We start from the raw sequence: 22772 nt of genomic DNA, 5'->3' as shown, positions 1-22772 counted from the left end.
ACTCGTGCGCGTTCACGTTGTCATGCATGCGCGCTGGCTCAACGCGCGTACGCGCTTAACGCACGTTCACGAGAGTCTGTATTTACAACGGCCCAAAACATTATTATTATTATTATTATTATTAATCAGTATTTAATATGTTATATACATAGATATTTTATATATATATATATATATATATATTTATTTATTATTTTATTTTTAAAATATATTTTTTTAATTTATTGATATTTTAGTGCTTGTCTTTTCAAAATAAACATTTATTTTAAATTTGGGTTTCTAACAATGTTGGGACTTTAAAGCATTTACTGCTCTGTGAATTTAAAGAGTATTATATTTATATTTATTCATATTTTAATATTCAGAATGACTTTTTATGCTGAAAGATTAGGGGTTAAGGGCCTCACTCAAGGGCCCAACAGTGACAGTCTAGTCTGGCATATCTGAAATCTGGAAATGCCACAACTATTAAGCCACCAGTATTCTAAAACCTACAGTAGATGTTGTGGGGTTTTAAACTGTTATGTGACAAACTCATGGTCAGGTGTTTACATACTTATACTGCACATGTAGGTGTGTGTGTTCTTGTAGGAGAACTTATTGTCAAAAAGGTTTTGTTGTTGATTTTAGGTGCTACCAGGTCTCAAAAGTTTTGAGAATCACTTTAAATGAAGAGACTCTGAGCGCCACCTGGTGGATCATATTCCATCATCCTCATTTTCAGTAGTACTGTATATAAAATCTAAGGATATTTCCCAACAAACTGCACCCATGAGTAAAATTTCATAATCAACAAAAATATTAATTATAACCAACAATACATTCAACATTTATCAATAAAACCAGATACGAAACTTCCCAAGCATTCATTTTGAAGTCAATTCAATAGGTCATTTCTTTAAAAAAGAGTTTGGCGTGCCTGAGGGAGGCCGGGTCAGATGGGGTTTCTCTTTATTGTTGCTGCGACAGCGACTCCTTCTGTTCGGTCGTCTGGTTCGAGGTGGCAGTACAAGCAGTGAAGGAAGACTAGAATGCTTTGTCTAGAGACGCTTTTGTGACAGACAGAGCAGACGACAGTCGGCGACTCTCCACATTGTGTAGAGAATAGTTAATATAATTTATGTTATACAGAGTGTAGATAGATACAGACAGAGTGCATGAAATAATACACAGAACACGATTCTATTCTACATTAACATTTATTGTGATTAATTATATGATTGTTTATGAAACGATTAAAGGATACATTGTTTTATATATTTTCATATCATGAAACGTTGCTTCTGAGGCACAAACACATTTCTACATAAGGCCATTAGGTGGACTAAACTTCCTGCATAACAATAATTCACTATTCCTCTGATACACTCTTCATTAAACATGAAATCTGGGTGCAGCGCTTATATCTGCACTCACAGACGTGCACACTGATGCCTGTAGGTGGCGCTGTATGGGGCATCATAGTGTGTGCGCAGTGGTGTTCCCTGTTAGTCGCTTCCTCCACACAGCTTCAACAGCAGCTTCTTGTAGTCGCCGGATGTGTCACCCTAAACACAAATATGTGTACTGGTTTAGTTTTCTGACCATTACTATGGGCTGAGCTTAAGGGTGTGTGTAGAGACCTGTGTGTGTGTGTGTGTGTGTACTCACAGAGATTTCAGTGTACAGAGATTTGCCGTAGCTTTGCAGATACGCCTGTCTGATGTCCAACATGTCGATCTCAGAGCGACTCACCATGACACGGATCAGAGTGCGATCCTTGGTGCCCGCCCCCTGTAGACAAAAGTATAGTGTTTAGACCCTAATGTTCATTCATTTGTCTTTAGTCAGCACTTCATCCTGATCATGGTCACAGCTGGTCCGAAACCTATCCCAGAAACACTTAGTACAAGGTGGGAATACATCTGTACAGCGTGCTGGTCCATTACAGTCCATCATGACATTACACACACAAACTGGGACTCAAGGTGAAAATTAAACTTGTGCTGCTGAAGCTGTGCAGCTGTCTTACCACCAAATGAGGAAAGTCAAAAACTGGATTTCTGCAACAGTTCTGTGACTAAATAATTAAAAAACACGCTCCTTTTTCCAGAAAATACATTTTGGGTCGTTCATAAGTTTACTGTGAGTTTTGTTGAGTAAAAAACCTAAAACTACGGACTTTCACTCACTTTCTAAGCTGTTTATCCTAATCAGGGTCACTGGGGGTGCTGGAGCCTATCTCAGCTCTCAATGAGCATAACGCACACAGAAACACCCTCAATGGGGCGCCAGTTCATCACAGGGCTAATTTTCTATTGGATGGAATCCTATAATACAATATTTTACCAGTACAAATCCAGAACTATCCACCGTTTTTTATCAGCAATCTGTCAGGATTCTGAATGGAGAATAGGTCAGTAGTCCAGTAGTCTGGTACCTTAACCGCTGACCAACCACAATGTCTTATGTTTGTCATTTGGTAGATGCCCCGTTTGGTGTGAATGCAATACTGTCATCACATCTAATGCCCTGGGCTCAGCAGTAAGGGAGGAGAACATGGATACACACCTGGCAACACTTTCCTATACACACACTGTTCTCACACACACACTGTTCTCACACACACACACTGTTCTCACACTCACACACTGTTCACACACTGTTCACACACTGTTCACACACTGTTCACACACTGTTCACACACTGTTCACACACTGTTCACAACCAAAAGTCAAGCAATCCCAGTAAACGAACACAGCAGAATGGATCGTACCACTCCCAAGGCAATTTCATAATGGTGATAATGGTGGAGACAGTGGAGAAGATCTTTACCTTCATGGCCTTGTGCAGCCTTTCAGCAAAGTACACAGGCGAGTTCTTGATACACTTCACTGAAAACACACAGAGCAAACAGATCAAACACCAGCTGTGGTCACGTAAATTAGTGGTACACGGTGGATCCTAAAATGTGCCATGCTCCCTTTTTCCAAAAAAAAACAAACGTTTTGTACCCGCCTTCATTATTAACCACTTTAAAACACCATGGAATAATGAGTGCACTGTTTAAGGAGTAGGGTCTGGCACATAAACATTAAAAGTGATGCACTGCTAGACACACAGGAGATGTGGCATTACCCATTTCCACAGATAGTGAGTGGTGTTCAAAATATGTATATGAGGTACACACCCACTGCCAGCATGCCACCCTCCAGATCTCCAGACATCTCGCTACAGATGCTCTTCTCGATGTCTTTCCCACACATCTGCTGGTACTCAAGGAACACTACACACACACACACACACACACACACACACACACACACACAATAATCATTGCTGTGATTACAACAATACAACCAGTTAAATGTAAGATTGTAAGATGTGCACTAGTTTGTGGAGTACTGCATAATGGTGTGTGTTACTATGTGTGTTGTTGTATAGTGTATTACTTTACAATATTGTGTTGTGTACTGTTCTACAATACTGTATTGTGTAGTGCAGTGTTGTGTGTTATCTTATAATATTGTGTTCTTGCAGAGTTTAGTGTTGTCGACTAGTGTACAGCTGCATTGTGTGTAGTATTTGTTTCGAGTGTGTTTACCATGCCATGTACACCATGTATGGTGTATTATCGTGTTGTGTAGTATTGTGTAGTGTTGTGTGTACCTTGTCGGAGGTGTGGTTTGCTGCGAGCACACAGAACAGCGTTAAACTGAGACTCATCTGTTCCTATTTTATTTGCTCCTGCTGCATACAGTTTCTAACACACACACACACAGCACACATTAGACACACACACAGTATATATGTTGGTCATTAGATGTTTATACAGACAGGTGTGAGGCTGTGTCTTACCTGAGCGTCCTGCTTAGCCAAAGCCATGTCCACATTCGGATTCTCATCACGGTTGCCCTAAATCCCGGAGAGGAGAAACTACATTACCCATCATGCATTACTGTCATGCTGGAACAGGACTTGTTGGGCAGGAAGTATTTAATATAATTGATGTTTGCATAATAACATCTGTAAGCAATGGGTGTGGCTCAGTAATGAATAGTAAGGGTGTCCACATAATTTCCGCCATAGATTGTAAACAGATGCATACAAAGTACATTCAATAATACACAGAATATATACTGAATACGATGTTTCACTCAGGTCTGAGAGTCCAGCACCGAGCATTGCTTTAATCTGTCCAGTTTAACATCCAGTTTACCTGGGACAGAGAGACCAGCAGCCTGCGGAAGTGACCCGAGGTGTCGTGGATGATGGCGTCCTCCAGAGCTTTGCCGTACTCTACAAAACACACATGCAGATGTTATTTTTAAAAAAACACATGGGTTATTTACATGTGATGGTTTTATCCATCTATTGTATCCATCCACACCCATAACATGCATAAGGACGAGCATAAATCAAAATATTCTAATATTTCGAATCTCTAGTATGTCCGACTGTAACCACCCAGATGTTTGGGTGGACTTTGTAAACCCACAAAGCCAGTTCCCATCATAATTAAGGGTGTGGTGTGTGAACTCACCAGCCTTAAAAATGCGGTTGATCTCTTGGATCTCAGCATTGGTGCGAGAAGACAAAATCTCAATCAGACAGGCTTCATCCGTCCCGGCTCCCTGTACAGATATAAAGCAGAGGTTCGTTGTAACCGCTCACTCTGATAACATGAACACGGGATCGGATTAATCAGACACACTGGAATTCTTTTTACAATGGACGTCACAACTGGTACAACGCAACATCCCAAGCTTTTGTTTATGATTTCTTTTTTCTAGATATCTTAGCATAAACCACAATATTGTAAATAATGTCCTTGCAAAAATAAGTAAAACAAAATATGTATAACCTCACTGATTCACTGCTGGTTATTTAGTTTGAAGTAAATTTGCATTGCAGTTTCTTTGAATCAGATTTGCATGTTTTGGGCTCGATGATTTGCATGGTCCAGCCTCACATGCTGTAAACTGAACACAGCTGGAGCCTCTGTCCCACCAACAGCACACAATCAGTTCAATCCGGGAAGTGGTACGACCCATTCTACTGTGTTATTATTATTATTATTATCACTATTATTATTATTATTATTATGTAATTGCATCCATCTTGCTGCTGGCTGTCCTCTTCCACTTTTTTCCAATTTTCCAATAAATTGTTTACCATAATGTGTCTTCAGTTTGGTTATCTGGGTTTGATTTGGTTGAGGGTCTATTTATTTTTTTACTAAGTCGGTCAAGGTCTCTCAAAAGTCTTTGCCAGCACCAAAGTTTAAAAGCATTGATTTATTTCCAGTCCCACCTGCACCCCCAATCGCTTCCTTGTTTTCTGACTAGTTGTCTGGAGAAACCAACATTCAGAGAGAATTCTGCATCTGCCTGATGTTGTTTGGGATAGAGACACTGTTGAGGTTTTAAGTAAACTATGTGCTTCGTTCTTCAGCTCTAACTTGATGTTCACGTTTCTGTCTGTGCTGAAATGATCATCCAGGAGAAATAAAGAACAGAACAGAAAAGAAAATACTGGTACTGAGCTTAGAGCTGATCTGCTCAATCACAGTGGAACAAACCCTATCGATCTGGGTGTCATATTTACATACTATGGGAAGGAAAAGTTAATGCTCCGAAAATGTATTCGAGGATGTAAAAAAGAATGATTCCAAACAAATAATAGAAGAATCACACTCACCGACATGGCGTGCTTGAGCTCGGAGGCATCGAACTCAGTCGGAGTTTTTATCATCGCCAAAACCAGAGCTTCAAAGTTCCCTGTTAACTCAGACTTAAATTCACTAATCAGGTCCTACACACAGAAAAAAAACACAAAGAAATAAAAGTGCTTTAGGTTTGAAGTGATTTTTTTTTTTACCAGCATTTATACTCATGAGCAATCAGAGCAACTTAGGCACACTATATGGCCAAAAGTATTTGGACACGTGATCATGAGCTTGTTGGAAATACATTCAGGGTCACTGTGAATGTAATTAATTAGTTCAAAAGGCAGGAAACATCCTGAGTAAGTCACCAGACCTTCACAGGGTACACACACACTTTTTACACGCTCGTGAATCAAGCTGCTTGAACATTTAATTCTCAGCCTCCTTTTCTTCCCTGGTCTCTCTCCACTTCAGGCTTTCCACTTTATAATTTTGGCCAATAATAAGGAGGGTTGTCCGCATATTTTTGGCCATATAGTACATATAAGAACACCCTATGCTATGTTGAAAATACTTCTTAGTTAGCTTTATAAGGTTTGATCTATTTTCCAAAATATTATTGATCTCACCTTTCCGTAGGTGGTCTTGTAGCCCCTGACCATGGCCACTCGCTGCTTACTAGAGCGACTGCCCAACAACTCGATGATGGCATTCTCATCAGTGCCTGAAAACAACGAAACACACCCAACACCCAACAGTCAGCACATTTATACGTCATAAGAGAATTTCATGCAGCATGTATGCAGCATGCAGCATGAATTTTCCTGACAGCATTCTTACACGTGATAAAATTGCGTAAAAACTACAGAGTTATTATTAATAATAAGAACATTAGAAGCATTAGAACAGGGTTTCACAAAACTGAAATGTTCATACACACAAACTGACTTGATTAACAAGGAAACAGGTTGTTCAACAGCCTCCCAATTTAATCATCTTCAATTCCCTACAGCTTTGACATACATGCACCACACCCACACCTCTTATAACGTGTACAGCTGTTGACCACATCTTTTCACCAGACAGTGGCAGATTCTAACAGAGAGCTTTAACACGTAGTGAGGATCACGGCAAGCATCAGACTAGACTGTACAGATGTAGATGGACAGAATGGCAACAAACGTCAATGCAATTTAATTTATGTACAATGTGAATATGACGTCTCACCGAAGCCCTTCATGGCTTTCCGAAGAACCTCCACATCTCTCAGAGGGTCAGCACCGGGGCACTCCTTTATAGTGCCACGAAACCCCATCTGTTAAAAATAAAAGATTTAACACTGATAATCAATAACTGCTCATAATAATAATGATAATAATAAATAACCAAGATATCAGAGATAGAAATATTTAATTTTCAATTCATTTTCATAATTTACAACCGCTTTCTCCTGGTCATGGTTTCGGTGGGTCTGATTTTCTGATCACTAGGCGCAACGCAGTAACCTTGACCATACCTCTCCATGCAGACACCCGTCTGGCCGACAGCACCCAACAGGGGTAATTTTGCTGCGCCACTCAAGCGCCAGCATCTCACTAAAACATCTCCATCTGGTTTCATGCGCTGTTACCATTTTAATCAGCAATTGTTCATAAAGTTCTCCACTACATCAAGGTGTAGCACGAAAACTTTAATGCTTTATGTCGGGCATTGTTGCACAAACAAAAAAAACAGACTAGACATGCCAAGTGAGAGCGCTGGTAGGTTGTTTATGTAAGGCATTTTGGGAAAGAGAGTCTGGAGTGAACGTGAGACCATTACATCACTGTTTGGGATATCTCTGCCTACTGATGAGGCAAATCCCCATCCATCCTCCTACGTTCTGACACAGCCGAACGGGTCTTGTAAGGGTGGCACCACTGAAACTTACATTTAAGTGCTAGTGCCAGGTCACTGTGACTATGGCCAAACATTTTCCTCCTCTAATAATTTCCCAATTTAATACAGTAGGTATTGGTATTTTAATTCTTACCTGAGCAGCAGGAATTCCAGGTGCTGCAGGTGCTCCGGGCATACTGGGTCCTGATGGGGCTACGGGTCCTCCAAAGCCAGGCATACCGGGAAATGAGGGGTTTGGGGCAGGAGCACCAGGGTAAGCTGGCATGGGTTGCGGTTGGCCCGGTGCTGGAGCTCCAGGAAAGCCCTGCGGCATCCCGCCAGGCTGCACACAAAAAGTACAAAATGCACTTAATATGATGTTTAAAATGCTTACGGTACTGGCACTGCTCTTACAATAAACTTGATACTCTAATAAATGATTTCATACTGGTTTCACCTAGTGGCCAGTCTATTAGGAACAATCAGGAATGATCAGTGGACACTTTCCTATTTTACATTTACATTTTCAGCATTTAGCAGACGTTACATTAAGCGACTTACAGTACTGCGACAGTATACTGTCTAAGCAATTGAGGGTTAAGGGCCTTGCTTAAGGGCCCAACTGTGGCAAACTGGCAGTGGTGGGGCTTGAACCAGCGACCTTTTGATTACTAGTCCAGCACCTTAACCACTAGGCTGCCCCTATTCTCTATTTTCCTCTCACCACTGACACTGAGGTGTTTGAAAATCCCAACAACACTGCTGCACCTGATCCACTCATAGCAGAACACCACACACTACTATGTCATTCCCATATTATAACATGTCATTACCATGTTTAAGTCAGTACATTGCTGAGAAGTGGGGGTCCTGTGGGGGTCCCTTTCAATTGATAAGTAAAATATAAGGGATGACAAAGTGTACAGAGCGACAAGTGAGCTACAGTTAGTAATTGTATTCTTGTATACTGCACATAAACATCAGCAGCATCTACATTTTATTTACACACACTCATTGACACAAAGAGGTAATTAAATGAGCCAATCCACCCTCTACATGTTCTTGGAAGGTAGATAAAAGAGTTGCCACAGAATATTATTGATTATAAAATGTCTAAAAGGAATAAAAAGAATAAAATGTGGTGATACTTACAGCTCCGTATCCGGGCTGAGCTCCCCATCCACCTACAGGAACAGAGAGAAGCAGAGGGACATTTTACTCTATGTGCCATTTATACAGCAAAGTATCCATCACCCACAATGCCTTTCTGTATTGTAGTGAAGAACAGTCTAGCAAACTTCTGTACATTATGTTCACAAGCAGATTTTGTTTTCCATTCACTGTATAGTGCACGTAAACCCCACCATCAGCCCATACATACTACACACAGCTCAGTCAGCCTACTGTAAACAAGTCTGAAAAGAAGTGAATAAGAGTGCTTACCTCCAGAAGGCATGGAGGGGTAACCTCCAGGCTGGCCTTGAGGGTATCCGCCTCCTTGAGGGGGGAAACCAGGGTAACCGCCCCCCTGTGCAGGAAAACCTGGATACCCGCCCGCCTGAGGAGGGTATCCACCTCCAGCTGGGAACCCACCAGCCTGTGGAGGGTAGCTGGGATACCCTCCCTGTTGTTGCTGCTGTTGTGGGGGGTAACCGCCACCCTGAGGTGGGTAGCCGCCGGGTCCAGAGGGGTATCCGGGGTAGCTCATTGTGGTAATCTCTGAGGAAGAGAGAAATGCTGTTTAGAGTGTTGCTGACACTGAAATCTAGGAGCGGAGACACGTATACGACCTGAAGCAACTCAATTCGGCCGTGTCTGATGGAGGGGAGGCTGAATTTGCAATCGCATCATGTATGTAAAATGCAGTAGAAGTAGGACACTACCCAATGTCCGTACCGTTTTTCACCTACAGCTAAGTACGGTAGGATGCTCGGATGCTTGAGTGCCAATAGGATGCTCCAGCAGAGTGCCAATTCATCTCAGTTCAACACACCCATTTACAGCCAGTGTTAATTCTGTATTTTTGGGAAACCCTCAAGAATAAGAAAAAAAAAAACATGCCAAACATGACAGGGACTAAACCCAGATCCCCTCGGTAATCGAGGATATATTTAATAATAATAATTACACATAAAAACACATAATAATTCAAGAAATTTGGTCCGAAGTTTTCATTCTTTTAGGTGAGTGAATCGATTCTCTGAAAGTGCCGTTCAAAAGAACCGATTCGTTTATGGATTCGCTCATCACAACAGGGTTTTAGTGTAAAAAAAAATGATTAAACTCTGAGCAATAATGCGATCTTAATAACGGATTATATAATAAGATAGTTTATTAATGTTTAATAGTAAGTTTAATGGAAGTTTAGTAGATTTAATGCAGAATAACAATCGGACTGCAGTATGTTTCCCATTATATCGTTACGTAACCTACAACAATACGGAAAAGAAACAGGAACTAAGCAAATCTGCAATGAAAATCAAGACTAAACATAAATAAAACCAAACACACGAATATTTATTACAATCTGATAGTTCGAATAGCTCGGACTGTGTGTGTGTGTGTGCAGATGATAGATTTTAGTCTTATTTAGATAAAGTAAATACAGCCCCAATCACACACACACACACACACACACACACACACACACACACACTGATACGCAGGCTATTACACGCCATAAAATCAGAGCAATAGATCTCAATAAATCTAATAAAAGAGAATAAACTCACAGCAGAAGCAGGTAGATGGAAGATCAGGAAGTGGAACAATCTGATTTGATTTTACACACTGGGTGTGTCCCCTTTTAAGACGTCACAAACCCGGAATGTAGGAGGGCAACTCCTCGTTTATAACCTCTGCACATCTAGCCTGATTTTAATAATAATAATAATAATAATACATTTAATTTATATAGCGCTTTTCAAGATACTCAAAGACGCTTATTTTACTCCTTAATCTGTCTGAAACTGCACAAATGAGTGTTTAAACTTTCCAACCAGGCAGAGAACAAAAGTAGTTTCAATTTATGTCATCAAGAAGCCCCTAGAATTACAAGGGAAATTTTGTGAGGTCTGAAAAATAATGCACAAAGATTATTTGGCTGTTGGGTAACACATAGGACTTATACCTATAATTAAATAATATCATATAAGTATCTAAGGGTGGCTCTGTGGGTAGCACTGTCGCCTCACAGCAAGAAGGTCTTGGGTTCGATCTCCAGGTGGAACGGTTCGGGTCCTTTCTGTACGGAGTTTGCATGTTCTCCCTGTGTCTGTGTGGGTTTCCCCCGGGAGCTCCGGTTTCCTCCCACAGTCCAAAGACGTGCAAGTGAGGTGAACTGGAGATGCTAAATTGTTCATGACTGTGTTTGATATTTAACTTGTGAACTGATGAATCTTGTGTAACCAGTAACTACCGTTTCTGTCATGAATGTAACCAAAGTGTAAAACATGACCTAATAAAGTCCTAATAAATAAAATAATTATCTAAATACCATTGCTGTAGACCTGCACAGTAACTTTAGTGGACTTAATGTCATGTTTTACACTTTTGGTTACATTCATGATAGGAACGGTAGTTACTCATTATACAAGGTTCATCAGTTCACAAGTTTATATCAAACACAGTCATGGACAATTTAGTGTCTCCAATTTACCTCACTTGCACATCTTTGGACTGTGGGAGGAAACCGGAGCACCCGAAGGAAACCCACACGGACACGGGGAGAACATGCAAACTCCACACAGAAAGGACCCGGACCGCCCCACCTGGGGATCGAACCCAGGACCTTCTTGCTGTGAGGCGACAGTGCTACCCACTTAGCCACCGTGCCGCCCTAATGTCATGTAACGTCACTACGTTTTCACCACTTTGCGATGGTTGGCTGCACAGCTTTCTCCGAATTCCTCTGTCTTGTCTTGTTTGTAGCACGTTACCCCCTGATAATGTGATTCACTCTGTGATGCTGTCAATCCAGCTTAACCTTGATAGCAGACTTCATTAAAAATGTAAAAGCATAAAGGCACCAGTCTAATCCACTACTGCAAGAACCTGAGTTAAGGTCATAGTGGTGGTGACTAAGACTTAGTGACTAAAAACACAATGGAAACAATTAGACATCTACTATCTAATGGAGAAAAGGAGGGGTGGGAAATGGTCTCATTGTCTTTTAACTTTAAAATTTGGCCCTATACTTAGTAACATCACTGTGAAACCCTTTGTTTTGTGTGTGTGTTATAAATGAATGCTATTATTATTATTTATTTTCTCTTACCCTGTAATTAATTCACAGGTTGTTTGAGCAGCACACATTCACCCAGTATGTAGGAGGAGTCGATATGAAGTAAAACCAGTTGTGTGGGTTTGTGTTGAAACCTGAATATAAAAACCTCTTCGCAGTGTGTAACTCCACCTACACCTTACTGTTACTGCACTAACGCAGAAGTTCCTAACCTGCAACCTGTGGGTCGCTTAATAATCAATGCATAAAGGTGTGGCCTACACTTTTCTTCTCATGGCCTACTATTTTTGTACGTAAATGCATGTCGTAGCTTGCAAGATGGGCGGGCCACACCTTTATTTGCTGAGGACAGCAAATGGCCCACAGGCTGCAGGTTAGGAGCCTCTGTGTTAGTGTAGTAAACAGTGGACTGTAGGTTTTGTCTATTGCGGCAGATCATTGCAGCCATTTACTGAGGTGCTTTATCTTTTCATCTGTAAACACGTACTGTCACTTGCTTTCTGTCATAACAGAAGGTTTGTGGGGGGTTTTCTCCCTTTTTTTCAATGTTTTATAAAGAAGTATACTTTCATGATAGTTTTGTTTCTATTCAATTACTTATTAGGAGGTAATGAAGGTCTTTTTAAGACATCAAGAGGCTCAGCTGTTTGAACAGACAGGAGAATTTCATCTCACCACTGGGGTGCTACTACAGAGAAGAGCCTTGATGCCTGTGATGCCTATTTTCCAGTGCTTTGTGGGAAGTCTGTTTCTACAGGAAGTCAGTAGAGAGAGAGAGCACAGCAGTGTGGTGATGTGGCAACAGAAGGAACACAGAAACTCCTGCAGGGATCCACCAGGGGGCGGTGTCAGACCTGAAGTTGATCCGAGTGAAATTTCCACGTCATACTTAGTTCCCACTGTATCCTGATCCATTAATTCCAGTCTGTCACTGTATGGAGTTGAAGTAAAGGTTGTTTACACTTCTGTGAATGCAGCATTAATGCAGAAAAGTGCACTTAGACTTCAGAGCAACGTGCTGCCTTAAAAACGACATCCAGACGATCTCCTGAGACGTTTATGCATTTTTCCAACAAGACCATGGATGTGAAACCCCATGGTGCACACATTACATAGCAGTGGTGCGGAAGAAGAGGGTACAGATAATAGACTGGCCTGCCTGCAGCCCTGACCTGACTCTTAATAGAGAATTTCAGAAAATTTTAAAATTACAACTATGACAATGACAAACCTGTACTTAATGACACCTGATAATTACTCGGTCCTTGGTGCCAAAATGTCGTTTTAGTGTTGTGAGAAGGAATAACATTACAGTGGTAAATGCTTTACTGTCCCAACTTTTTTTTTTTTAATTGTTGCAGCCCTAAAATGCAGGAATGGAGGTATATTAACAAATAAAATGAAGTTGTCCAGATAAAACAAGAAATATCTTGGGTTCATTCTGTCTACAAGTCAAAGTATACAAAGAAACACTGCCTTTAAATTGCATTTTCCATACTGTCCCAACTTTTTCTGATATAGGGGTTGTACATTTACAGGATTTAGCAGAAGCTTTTCTCCAAAGCTTACAAACTTACAACTGTGACCATATACAATCCAAGCACTTGAGTGTTAAGGGCCTTGCTCAAGGGCCTAACAGTAGCAACCTGGCAGTGATGGGGCTTGAGCCAGTGACCCTCTGATTACTAGTCCAGTGCCTTAACCACTGAGCTACCATTGACCCTCGTGGAAGTTCAGTTTCCGGACGCTACAGAAAAGATCCTTCACGTCTGTCTTTCTTCAGTTCTGATGGGTTGATCAAGACGTGTGTTAGTAAGCGTGTACTAGTGTGCACGATACCATCATTTGCATATGAAGGCTCTTACACCACCCGTACCAACAGATTACAGCACTTTACACCTAGAACAGAGCGTCAGTAATGCTCTCTTGGACCCCTGACTTCAAACTTTGGGTTACTTGGAAGTCTTGTGCTTATTATTAAGTGTGGAAATGAAGTAGACCCAAAAAAATAAGGCCAAAATAACTTGGTTTTTCTTTTTATTGCTTGTAGTTAAAGACCAGTTCCAACAGGATTCAGTCCAGATTCACCACCAGTAAAAAAACAAACAAACCCCAAAAAAAGACCCCGGTGTACTGTACACACTCACGTACATCATCAAATACACTCATTCAGACTGAAATGTTCACATTTTACAGCTGATATATAAACTTTATTAACTCATTTATACATCGCTTCTCTAATACAAGCATTTGAAGCAGTTTAATGACCTAGCGTACCCTACCATTAATTCTATAATTCAGTCCTGTGGACCGTCTGGTTTTGAAAGTGCTGGTACACGGGATTCACATTACAACAGAGATTCCAGATCCTGACTACCCATTAAACCCAGAGCTTAATCCAGACTTGGTTCAAATCCAAAGCTACATTATTTCTGCTAATCAATCTCCCTCTCAGAATGACCCTGTGAGTGCTAATCATTTGTAGGGGTGTGTCCCGTCGTCTATTTAAGTTCTCCACAGTCGGAGATGACGATTCTCTTGGATGTTTTTCCTGAGCGGGAACCAAAGGCCTCCACCTTCTTCAAGACCTCCATGCCTTCCTTCACCTCGCCGAACACCACGTGCTTCCCATCCAGCCTGCAGATGTATACATCACAGAGGAACAGCAACATTTTAGAAAGTGTGCATTTAGCAAAGCAAACAAGTAAAACCTATAAATACATCATATTTAATTACATTAGGATATTATTAAGGGTGGAACACCATTATGTTAGTGCTTCTTCATCTTCTAGTGCATTTATACCAACAATAAACAATGCACGTTAGCCGTAGCCACCACATAATCATGAAGAGATCACCTTCTTCCATCCTCAGCACATTCATTCATATTATTTATTCCAGATAACTGAATTTATACACCTGTTAACAATGGGTGTGGCTGAAACCCCTGAAATCCACATGAGCTATAGAGTATCTTTTACTGCGAAATAAAGAATCAGCAGAGTTGATTATATGAACTGAATCATTAATAAGGAATCAAACAAAGTTAATTATATGATGAACTGAATCATTTTTAAAGAATCAAACCGAGTTGATTATATGATGAACTGAATCATTTTTAAAGAATCAAACTGAGTGGATTTTATCATGATCTGAACCACATATGAAGAATCAAACTAAGATGATTTTGACTGAATCATTTATAAAAAATTAAAACAGTGTTGATCATATGATGAACTGAATCATTTCTAAAAAATCAAACCGAGTTGATTTTTATAAAGAACCGAATCATTTCTAAAGAATCAAACCGAGTTGATTTTATGATGAACTGAATCATTAATAAGGAATCAAAGTTGATTATATGACGAACTGAATCATTTTTAAAGAATCAAACTGAGTGGATTTTATCATGATCTGAATCACATATGAAGAATCAAACTAAGATGATTTTGACTAACTGAATCATTTATAAAAAATTAAAACAGTGTTGATTATATGATGAACTGAATCATTTCTAAAAAATCAAACCGAGTTGATTTTATAAAGAACCGAATTATTTCTAAAGAATCAAACCGAGTTGATTTTATGATGAACTGAATCATTAATAAGGAATCAAAGTTGATTATATGATGAACTGAATCATTTTTAAAGAATCAAACTGAGTGGATTTTATCATGATCTGAATCACATATGAAGAATCAAACTAAGATGATTTTGACTAACTGAATCATTTATAAAAAATTAAAACAGTGTTGATTATATGATGAACTGAATCATTTGTAAAAAAATCAAACCGAGTTGATTTTATAAAGAACCGAATCATTTCTAAAGAATCGAACCGAGTTGATGGTATGAACAGAATCATTTCCAAAGAATCAAACTGAGTTTATGATAAACTGAATCACATCTTAGGAATCAAACAGAGTTGATTAAATTAGATTTTATGATGAACTGAATCATTTATAAAGAATCAAATCGATTCGATGACCCTCAGGTTTACACACTGTTGGATTGTGTTCGTACTCCCGAGATACGACCCATAACCACATAAACCTGCTCGGCCTGCAGTAGGTGTATCATATATCACTGTACACACACACACACACGCACACACGCACGCACGCACACACACGCACGCACACACACACACACAAACACACACAAACACGTACCACTCAGTTTTGACAGTACAGATGAAGAACTGGGAGCCGTTGGTGTTTGGTCCGGCGTTTGCCATGGAGAGAATACCTACAACACAAAACACACAACACATCTAAAACATGGTAATACAGCTCAGGTTAGAAGTTTACATACACTCGGAAGGAAATAGAATTAATGGCATTATTGGGATTTGAATCATTTCTGCAACCTCAAAAGAAACTAAATGAAGGTTTTGTAGTGGCCGAGTCAATTTTATTGTACTGTACAATGTGTATGTATACCAAATTAAGGCGTTCCATCTGCCCTAGATTATTAATCACACTCGCAATATACAGGTAATCACTTGGGATGTCATAACCACCTAGCGACACCTTAGCAACCACTAAGCAAAACTCTAGCATCCATTAAGCAGCTCTCCCACTATAACAGATTATTTAATAAACTCTGCTTTTGTAGTTGTATTATTTATACATTCAATAATTTTAAATATAATGAATCTCATGAGCTGTACATTTCGGACTATGTAGAATCGTTTAATATGAATTAAAATAACGCAGTGGCGACAGGTGTAGTGCGTCCTCACCTGGACCAGTGTGCTTCAGTTTAAAGTTTTCATCAGAAAATCTGGGACCGTAGATGGACTTTCCTCCTGTACCATTGTGGTGGGTAAAATCACCTCCCTGCCCACACAAACACACACAGATCTATAAACAAGCCTTCGCTGTATAGAACAGATAAAGTTACAGGATTCGTCTTTACTAATTCATTTAGAGTGTATTCGGGTCACAGTGTGACTTCTCCGAACTGCCTCGACACCTTATATGACATACTGTATATTCTGGACTATCTGAAGGCTTTGTATGTCTGTATAAACGCTGATATAAAGCAGCCTTCAGGCCAGTGGTTTTATTCTCAGTTCCTGCAGGGTCGTTGCCCTAAAATGAGTCCTTGTGGAGGCCTTTCTTATTTGGCTGATGAGTTCAATGAGGTAGAATGCTAAACTGTGCAGTACTTGACTCCGGACGCCTGTGTTCGCCCCATGAGGCGTCTACGTGCTTCATTAGAAGTGAACGTGAGGTCAGCCCAAGGGCGAACAGTTGCTAATTTGCCTGTACAAATATCAGAAACACTGCTAAACTAGCAGCCATTCAGTCGTCTCGTGCGTGTGTGTGTGTGCGTGTGTGCCTAAACAACAGGAAGTGTGTGTACGCAAGACAAAAGTTAGACTAGCCGTGCTAGACTTTCACTTCCTTCAGTATAAAGACAGTCAGCAGGTTGTATCATGTACGACTGAATGTAAAGCACAGATGTATGTGGACACCGGGCTTTGAGCTTGTTCGCATTAATATGGAGTAACTTAAGTCAGTCTGTATAGCAGTTGATGTTCCAATTAATTCCAAAAAACATTAAAGGTAGGTGTCAGAGCTGTGGACCAGACAAACCAAGTCTTTATGAGCCTGGCTTTGACTACAAAAACACAAGAACATGCTGTAACAGGAAAGGCCTATTAGTGTGTATCAGGAGTGTGTGTGTGTGTGTGTTTTTACCTGACACATAAACTGTGGAATGACTCTGTGGAAGATTGATCCTTTATATCCATAGCCGTGTTCTCCTGTACACAGAGCTCGGAAGTTCTCTACACACAAGCAGAAATTATTATACATTATTATTATCACACCCTTCACTCTTCAGTTTCTCTCACTGCACTGTCCAGCTCTCTCTCAGGCACAGCATCCCTCTACATTAAGTGTCACGGCGGCCATTCTAGGCTTGGAGTTGTGGCCTGACCTAGTGTTGTGGCTGTAGCTTCACATTTCCGCAAGCACTTGCTGCAGAACTAAATTGAGCTCTGAGGTGTGTTCCATATACAGTAGATTTTCCACATGACTTGTCTTGAATGCTTTTACTACAGTTCGATTGTTCAGTAGACAGTATGTACCGTAATAATCGACTTCACAAAGAGAGACGCTGTTTATTTTTTGTAAAGTAATGAAAACATCCGACCAGCAATTTGTTGACCGTCAACGAATTGAGTAAGTTGGGAAGGTACCGTGATGCATAAGATCAAAGCTAAAGTTGTTTATTTTGAGTCCAGCAATCGTTGAAAGACAAATACTCTGGGGTGTGAATACTGTTACGGACATCATCGTAATCTATCACAATACTGACACATGGTCATAACACCCCACCCTACATGACTAAACAAATAGATTAAAAGTTTCACCAACCTGCTGTTTTTGGAACAAAGTCCGCATATAACTGAAACGTAAACAGAGAGAAGTGTTACAGCAAAGTCATTCCATATGAAGAAGTGCGACAGGTTTTGCTTTCTGTGTCATAGAGCTTTTTTTATTTATATCCAGATCTATCAAGTGAAAAGGAAATTAAGCAAAGCCGTGTGAACATACCAGGTCAGCTCTACCGAAACGAACCGGCGTGTGTTATTTACACATGCAGCTTCAGAGTGGTTTACCAGGTTGCTCTATTTTACACCAGTTTTGTAGTTTTCTAAAGTATTGAGACACTACAGGATGTGCCAAATAAAATTAACATTAATAAAATTCACACTGTTTTTACGTCACTACATTCCGCTCTACTTACCGCAGTGAACTAACCAGGGTTTTACCAAATGCTTGCTGATGTCTGTTAAAAGCAGCTATTTGGGGTAAACACAACCACATACTGGAAGAGCTGTCTAGGTTTCTTTGACACATGAAACTGTCGTATTTTAAGAAAGGAAATTTCATTCACTCGTTTGTACTGGACAAAAATTCAGTCACAAGAAAAAAACCTTTTTTGGTTTTGCATAATACATAATTATTATATAGAAATAGGTGTTGCATAGTTTTTGTTCTTCAATGAAAATAGTTTAAAGAAGTGTGTTGTGTTTCTCTTTGTCATGTTCTCTTGTCTTGTATTACACTTTGTAAGAGGATCTGAAACCAACTGGTGTGAAATGTAAAAGATAGAGACAAAAAATATATCTATATCTACACATACAGTATGTACATGTATATATACACACACACATATATATATACACACACACACACATATATATATATATATATATATATATATATATATATATATATATATATATATATATACAGGGGTTGGACAAAATAACTGAAACACCTGTCATTTTAGTGTGGGAGGTTTCATGGCTAAATTGGACCAGTCTGGTGGCCAATCTTCATTAATTGCACATTGCACCAGTAAGAGCAGAGTGTGAAGGTTCAATTAGCAGGGTAAGAGCACAGTTTTGCTCAAAATATTGCAATGCACACAACATTATGGGTGACATACCAGAGTTCAAAAGAGGACAAATTGTTGGTGCACGTCTTGCTGGCGCATCTGTGACCAAGACAGCAAGTCTTTGTGATGTATCAAGAGCCACGGTATCCAGGGTAATGTCAGCATACCACCAAGAAGGACAAACCACATCCAACAGGATTAACTGTGGACGCAAGAGGAAGCTGTCTGAAAGGGATGTTCGGGTGCTAACCCGGATTGTATCCAAAAAACATAAAACCACGGCTGCCCAAATCACGGCAGAATTAAATGTGCACCTCAACTCTCCTGTTTCCACCAGAACTGTCCGTCGGGAGCTCCACAGGGTCGATATACACGGCCGGGCTGCTATAGCCAAACCTTTGGTCACTCGTGCCAATGCCAAACGTCGGTTTCAATGGTGCAAGGAGCGCAAATCTTGGGCTGTGGACAATGTGAAACATGTATTGTTCTCTGATGAGTCCACCTTTACTGTTTTCCCCACATCCGGGAGAGTTACGGTGTGGAGAAGCCCCAAAGAAGCGTACCACCCAGACTGTTGCATGCCCAGAGTGAAGCATGGGGGTGGATCAGTGATGGTTTGGGCTGCCATATCATGGCATTCCCTTGGCCCAATACTTGTGCTAGATGGGCGCGTCACTGCCAAGGACTACCGAACCATTCTGGAGGACCATGTGCATCCAATGGCGGTGCCGTGTATCAGGATGACAATGCACCAATACACACAGCAAGACTGGTGAAAGATTGGTTTGATGAACATGAAAGTGAAGTTGAACATCTCCCATGGCCTGCACAGTCACCAGATCTAAATATTATTGAGCCACTTTGGGGTGTTTTGGAGAAGCGAGTCAGGAAACGTTTTCCTCCACCAGCATCACGTAGTGACCTGGCCACTATCCTGCAAGAAGAATGGCTTAAAATCCCTCTGACCACTGTGCAGGACTTGTATATGTCATTTCCAAGACGAATTGACGCTGTATTGGCCGCAAAAGGAGGTGTGTGTGTATATACATGTGTAGATATATTACATTTTGGAGATGTGTGGGTGTGTGTGTGTATATGTATATATATGTATATATATATATATATATACATATATATACATATACACACACACACCCACACATCTACAAAATGTAATATATCTACACAGGTGTATATACACACACACACACACACACACACACACACACACACATACATATATATATACACACACATTACACATCTACAAAATGTAATGTGTAATATATCTACACATAAAATATAATATATATCTACACATACATCATATATATATATATATATACATACATCAGTGTATATGTGTAGATATATATCACATTTCGTAGATGTGCAGTAGATTTCACACCAGTTGGTTTTAGATCCTCTTACGAAGTGTAAAACATGACAAGAGAACATGACAAAGAGCAACATATGAAGTATGTATGAATAGTATATTCATATTCATTCATTCTATTATAAATCATGCAATGCAAACACAACTCAGCCCTGAATAAACCATTGCTTGCTGCTTGCTGTTTGCACACTTTGCTCTTTATTGCTCTTTATTCTCTGATGGCAGCAGGTCACAGGTTTGAAGTTCATGTAAGATCTGGACATGCTGAAGGTCACACACATGCACGGAGTGTATAAACTACATATATATATATAACATTATTACCTGTAAAGTGATTCTCCCCAGCGGCTGCGTCTCTGCAGCTATATCGAAGTAAACCAGCGGGTTGTTGTTGCTCTGTGGAGGCGCAGTACAGTAGAATCTGTGCGCTATAACGGCTAATGATCGCAGTTTAATGCGGTTATACGGCAACATGTTCAGCAGCTTCAGTCTCGCGCTCAGACTGGTGCAGATTCCTCACGCGCGGTTCCTCACGCGCACTTCAGCGCACATATCCAGACCGAACCCGCCTCTACAGGGCTGGAGTGTGTGTGTGTGTGTGTGTGTGTGTGTGTGTGTGTGTGTGTGTGTGTGTGTGTGAGTGTGTGTGTGTGTGTGTGTGTGTGTGAGTGAGTGTGTGTGTGTGTGTGTGTGTGTGTGTGTGTGTGTGTGTGTGTGTGAGTGTGTGTGAAAATGATTCAGCTCTTTACTTTACTGAATCAGCATTATTACGTCTAGCTAGTTTTAATGTACACTATATATAGATTAAAAAGGTCCTTCATCTCCTGAGCCATTTAGGCTGTACATCAGCCATGACCACCTCTTTGTTCCTACACTCACTGTCCATTTTATCAGCTCCACTTACCATATAGAAGCACTTTGTAGTTCTACAATTACTGACTGTAGTCCATCTGTTTCTCTACATACCATTTTAACCTGCTTTTACTCTGTTCTTTAATGGTCAGGACCCCCACAGAGCAGGTGTTATATAGGTGGTGGATCATTCTCAGCACTGCAGTGACACTGACATGGTGGTGGTGTGTTAGTGTGTGTTGTGCTGGTATGAGTGGATCAGACACAGCAGCGCTGCTGGAGTTTTTAAACACCGTGTCCACTCACTGTCCACTCTATTAGACACTCCTACCTAGTCGGTCCACCTTGTAGATGTAAAGTCAGAGACGATCGCTCATCTATTGCTGCTGTTTGAGTTCAAATAAATTTTTGATTGATGGACTATTCTCAGTCCAGCAGTGACAGTGAGGTGTTTAAAAACTCCAGCAGCGCTGCTGTGTCTGATCCACTCATACCAGCACAACACACACTAACACACCACCACCATGTCAGTGTCACTGCAGTGCTGAGAATGATCCACCACCCAAATAATACCTGCTCTGTGGTGGTCCTGTGGGGGTCCTGACCATTGAAGAACAGGGTGAAAGCGGCTAACAAAGCATGCAGAGAAACAGATGGACTACAGTCAGTAATTGTAGAACTACAAAGTGCTTCTATATGGTAGATGGAGCTGATAAGATGGACAGTGAGTGTAGAAACAAAGAGGTGGTTTTAATGTTATGGCTGATTGGTGTATATATGTATGTATGTTAATGTGTATATATATACAGTAGCTATACTTTTTTAGTATGTGGGCACCACTCTTAATGATTGACTTTAGTCATTTCTGCCTCACCTATTGATAGCGGGTGTATAAAAATTGTATAAGGTGCATGTTGTGCTTTTAACATTGTGGCAACCATCTGGGGAATTTATCTTTCACTTTCAGAATGATTGTGCCCCTGTGGACAAAGCTAGGTCTGTAAAGACACGGTTTGGACTTGTCGTGTACACAGAACCCTGGTGTCAATCCAACTCAACACTTTTGGGATGAAAATCGAACGAATGGGCATCAATTCAAAGTTTTCTGAACGTTGAAGTGTTTGTTTTTAGTTGTCTTTTATATAGGTGTTTGATATAGGACGTGAAATTGTAAACATTTTGTATTAATACTGTAATTTGGTTATTTATAATCAACAAGTTTTAAGGTTCATTCAAAAAACATTTATTTTGAATACGAAGCTGAGCAGCGCATGCGCGTTGATACTCGTCTTCTCCCGCGCATGCGCAGACGTTACTAATCGGTTGCAGCACGACAT

The 22772-nt window shown here is 40.4% G+C and overlaps 2 protein-coding genes across 2 annotated transcripts; both read right to left on the bottom strand.

Moving 5' to 3' along the window:
* Positions 1–1180: 1180 nt before the first annotated feature.
* On the bottom strand, positions 1181–10350 carry LOC134321687 (annexin A11-like). Its single transcript, XM_063003498.1, has 15 exons — positions 10258–10350; positions 8969–9244; positions 8678–8709; positions 7680–7868; positions 6875–6962; positions 6277–6371; positions 5680–5793; positions 4523–4613; positions 4199–4278; positions 3838–3894; positions 3649–3742; positions 3170–3265; positions 2815–2873; positions 1651–1773; positions 1181–1547 (listed from the first exon to the last, which is right to left on the bottom strand). The coding sequence occupies exons 2-15, from the start codon at positions 9231–9233 to the stop codon at positions 1488–1490; spliced, it is 1443 nt and encodes a 480-aa protein (XP_062859568.1). The 5' UTR covers positions 9234–9244; positions 10258–10350; the 3' UTR covers positions 1181–1487.
* Positions 10351–13788: 3438 nt separating this feature from the next.
* Positions 13789–21122, bottom strand: ppifb (peptidylprolyl isomerase Fb). The gene is made up of 6 exons (XM_063002698.1): positions 20908–21122; positions 18158–18188; positions 17477–17565; positions 16513–16609; positions 15941–16016; positions 13789–14405 (listed from the first exon to the last, which is right to left on the bottom strand). Exons 1-6 carry the CDS (start codon positions 21055–21057, stop codon positions 14270–14272), a joined length of 579 nt encoding a protein of 192 aa, XP_062858768.1. The 5' UTR covers positions 21058–21122; the 3' UTR covers positions 13789–14269.
* Between the last annotated feature and the right edge of the window lie 1650 nt (positions 21123–22772).

The sequence above is a fragment of the Trichomycterus rosablanca genome, chromosome 10 (assembly GCF_030014385.1).
Source record: "Trichomycterus rosablanca isolate fTriRos1 chromosome 10, fTriRos1.hap1, whole genome shotgun sequence".
NCBI classification, from domain to species: Eukaryota; Metazoa; Chordata; class Actinopteri; order Siluriformes; family Trichomycteridae; genus Trichomycterus; species Trichomycterus rosablanca.
The sequence above is the reverse complement of the archived record's forward strand: the minus strand, read 5'-3'. Positions and strand labels throughout refer to the sequence as shown.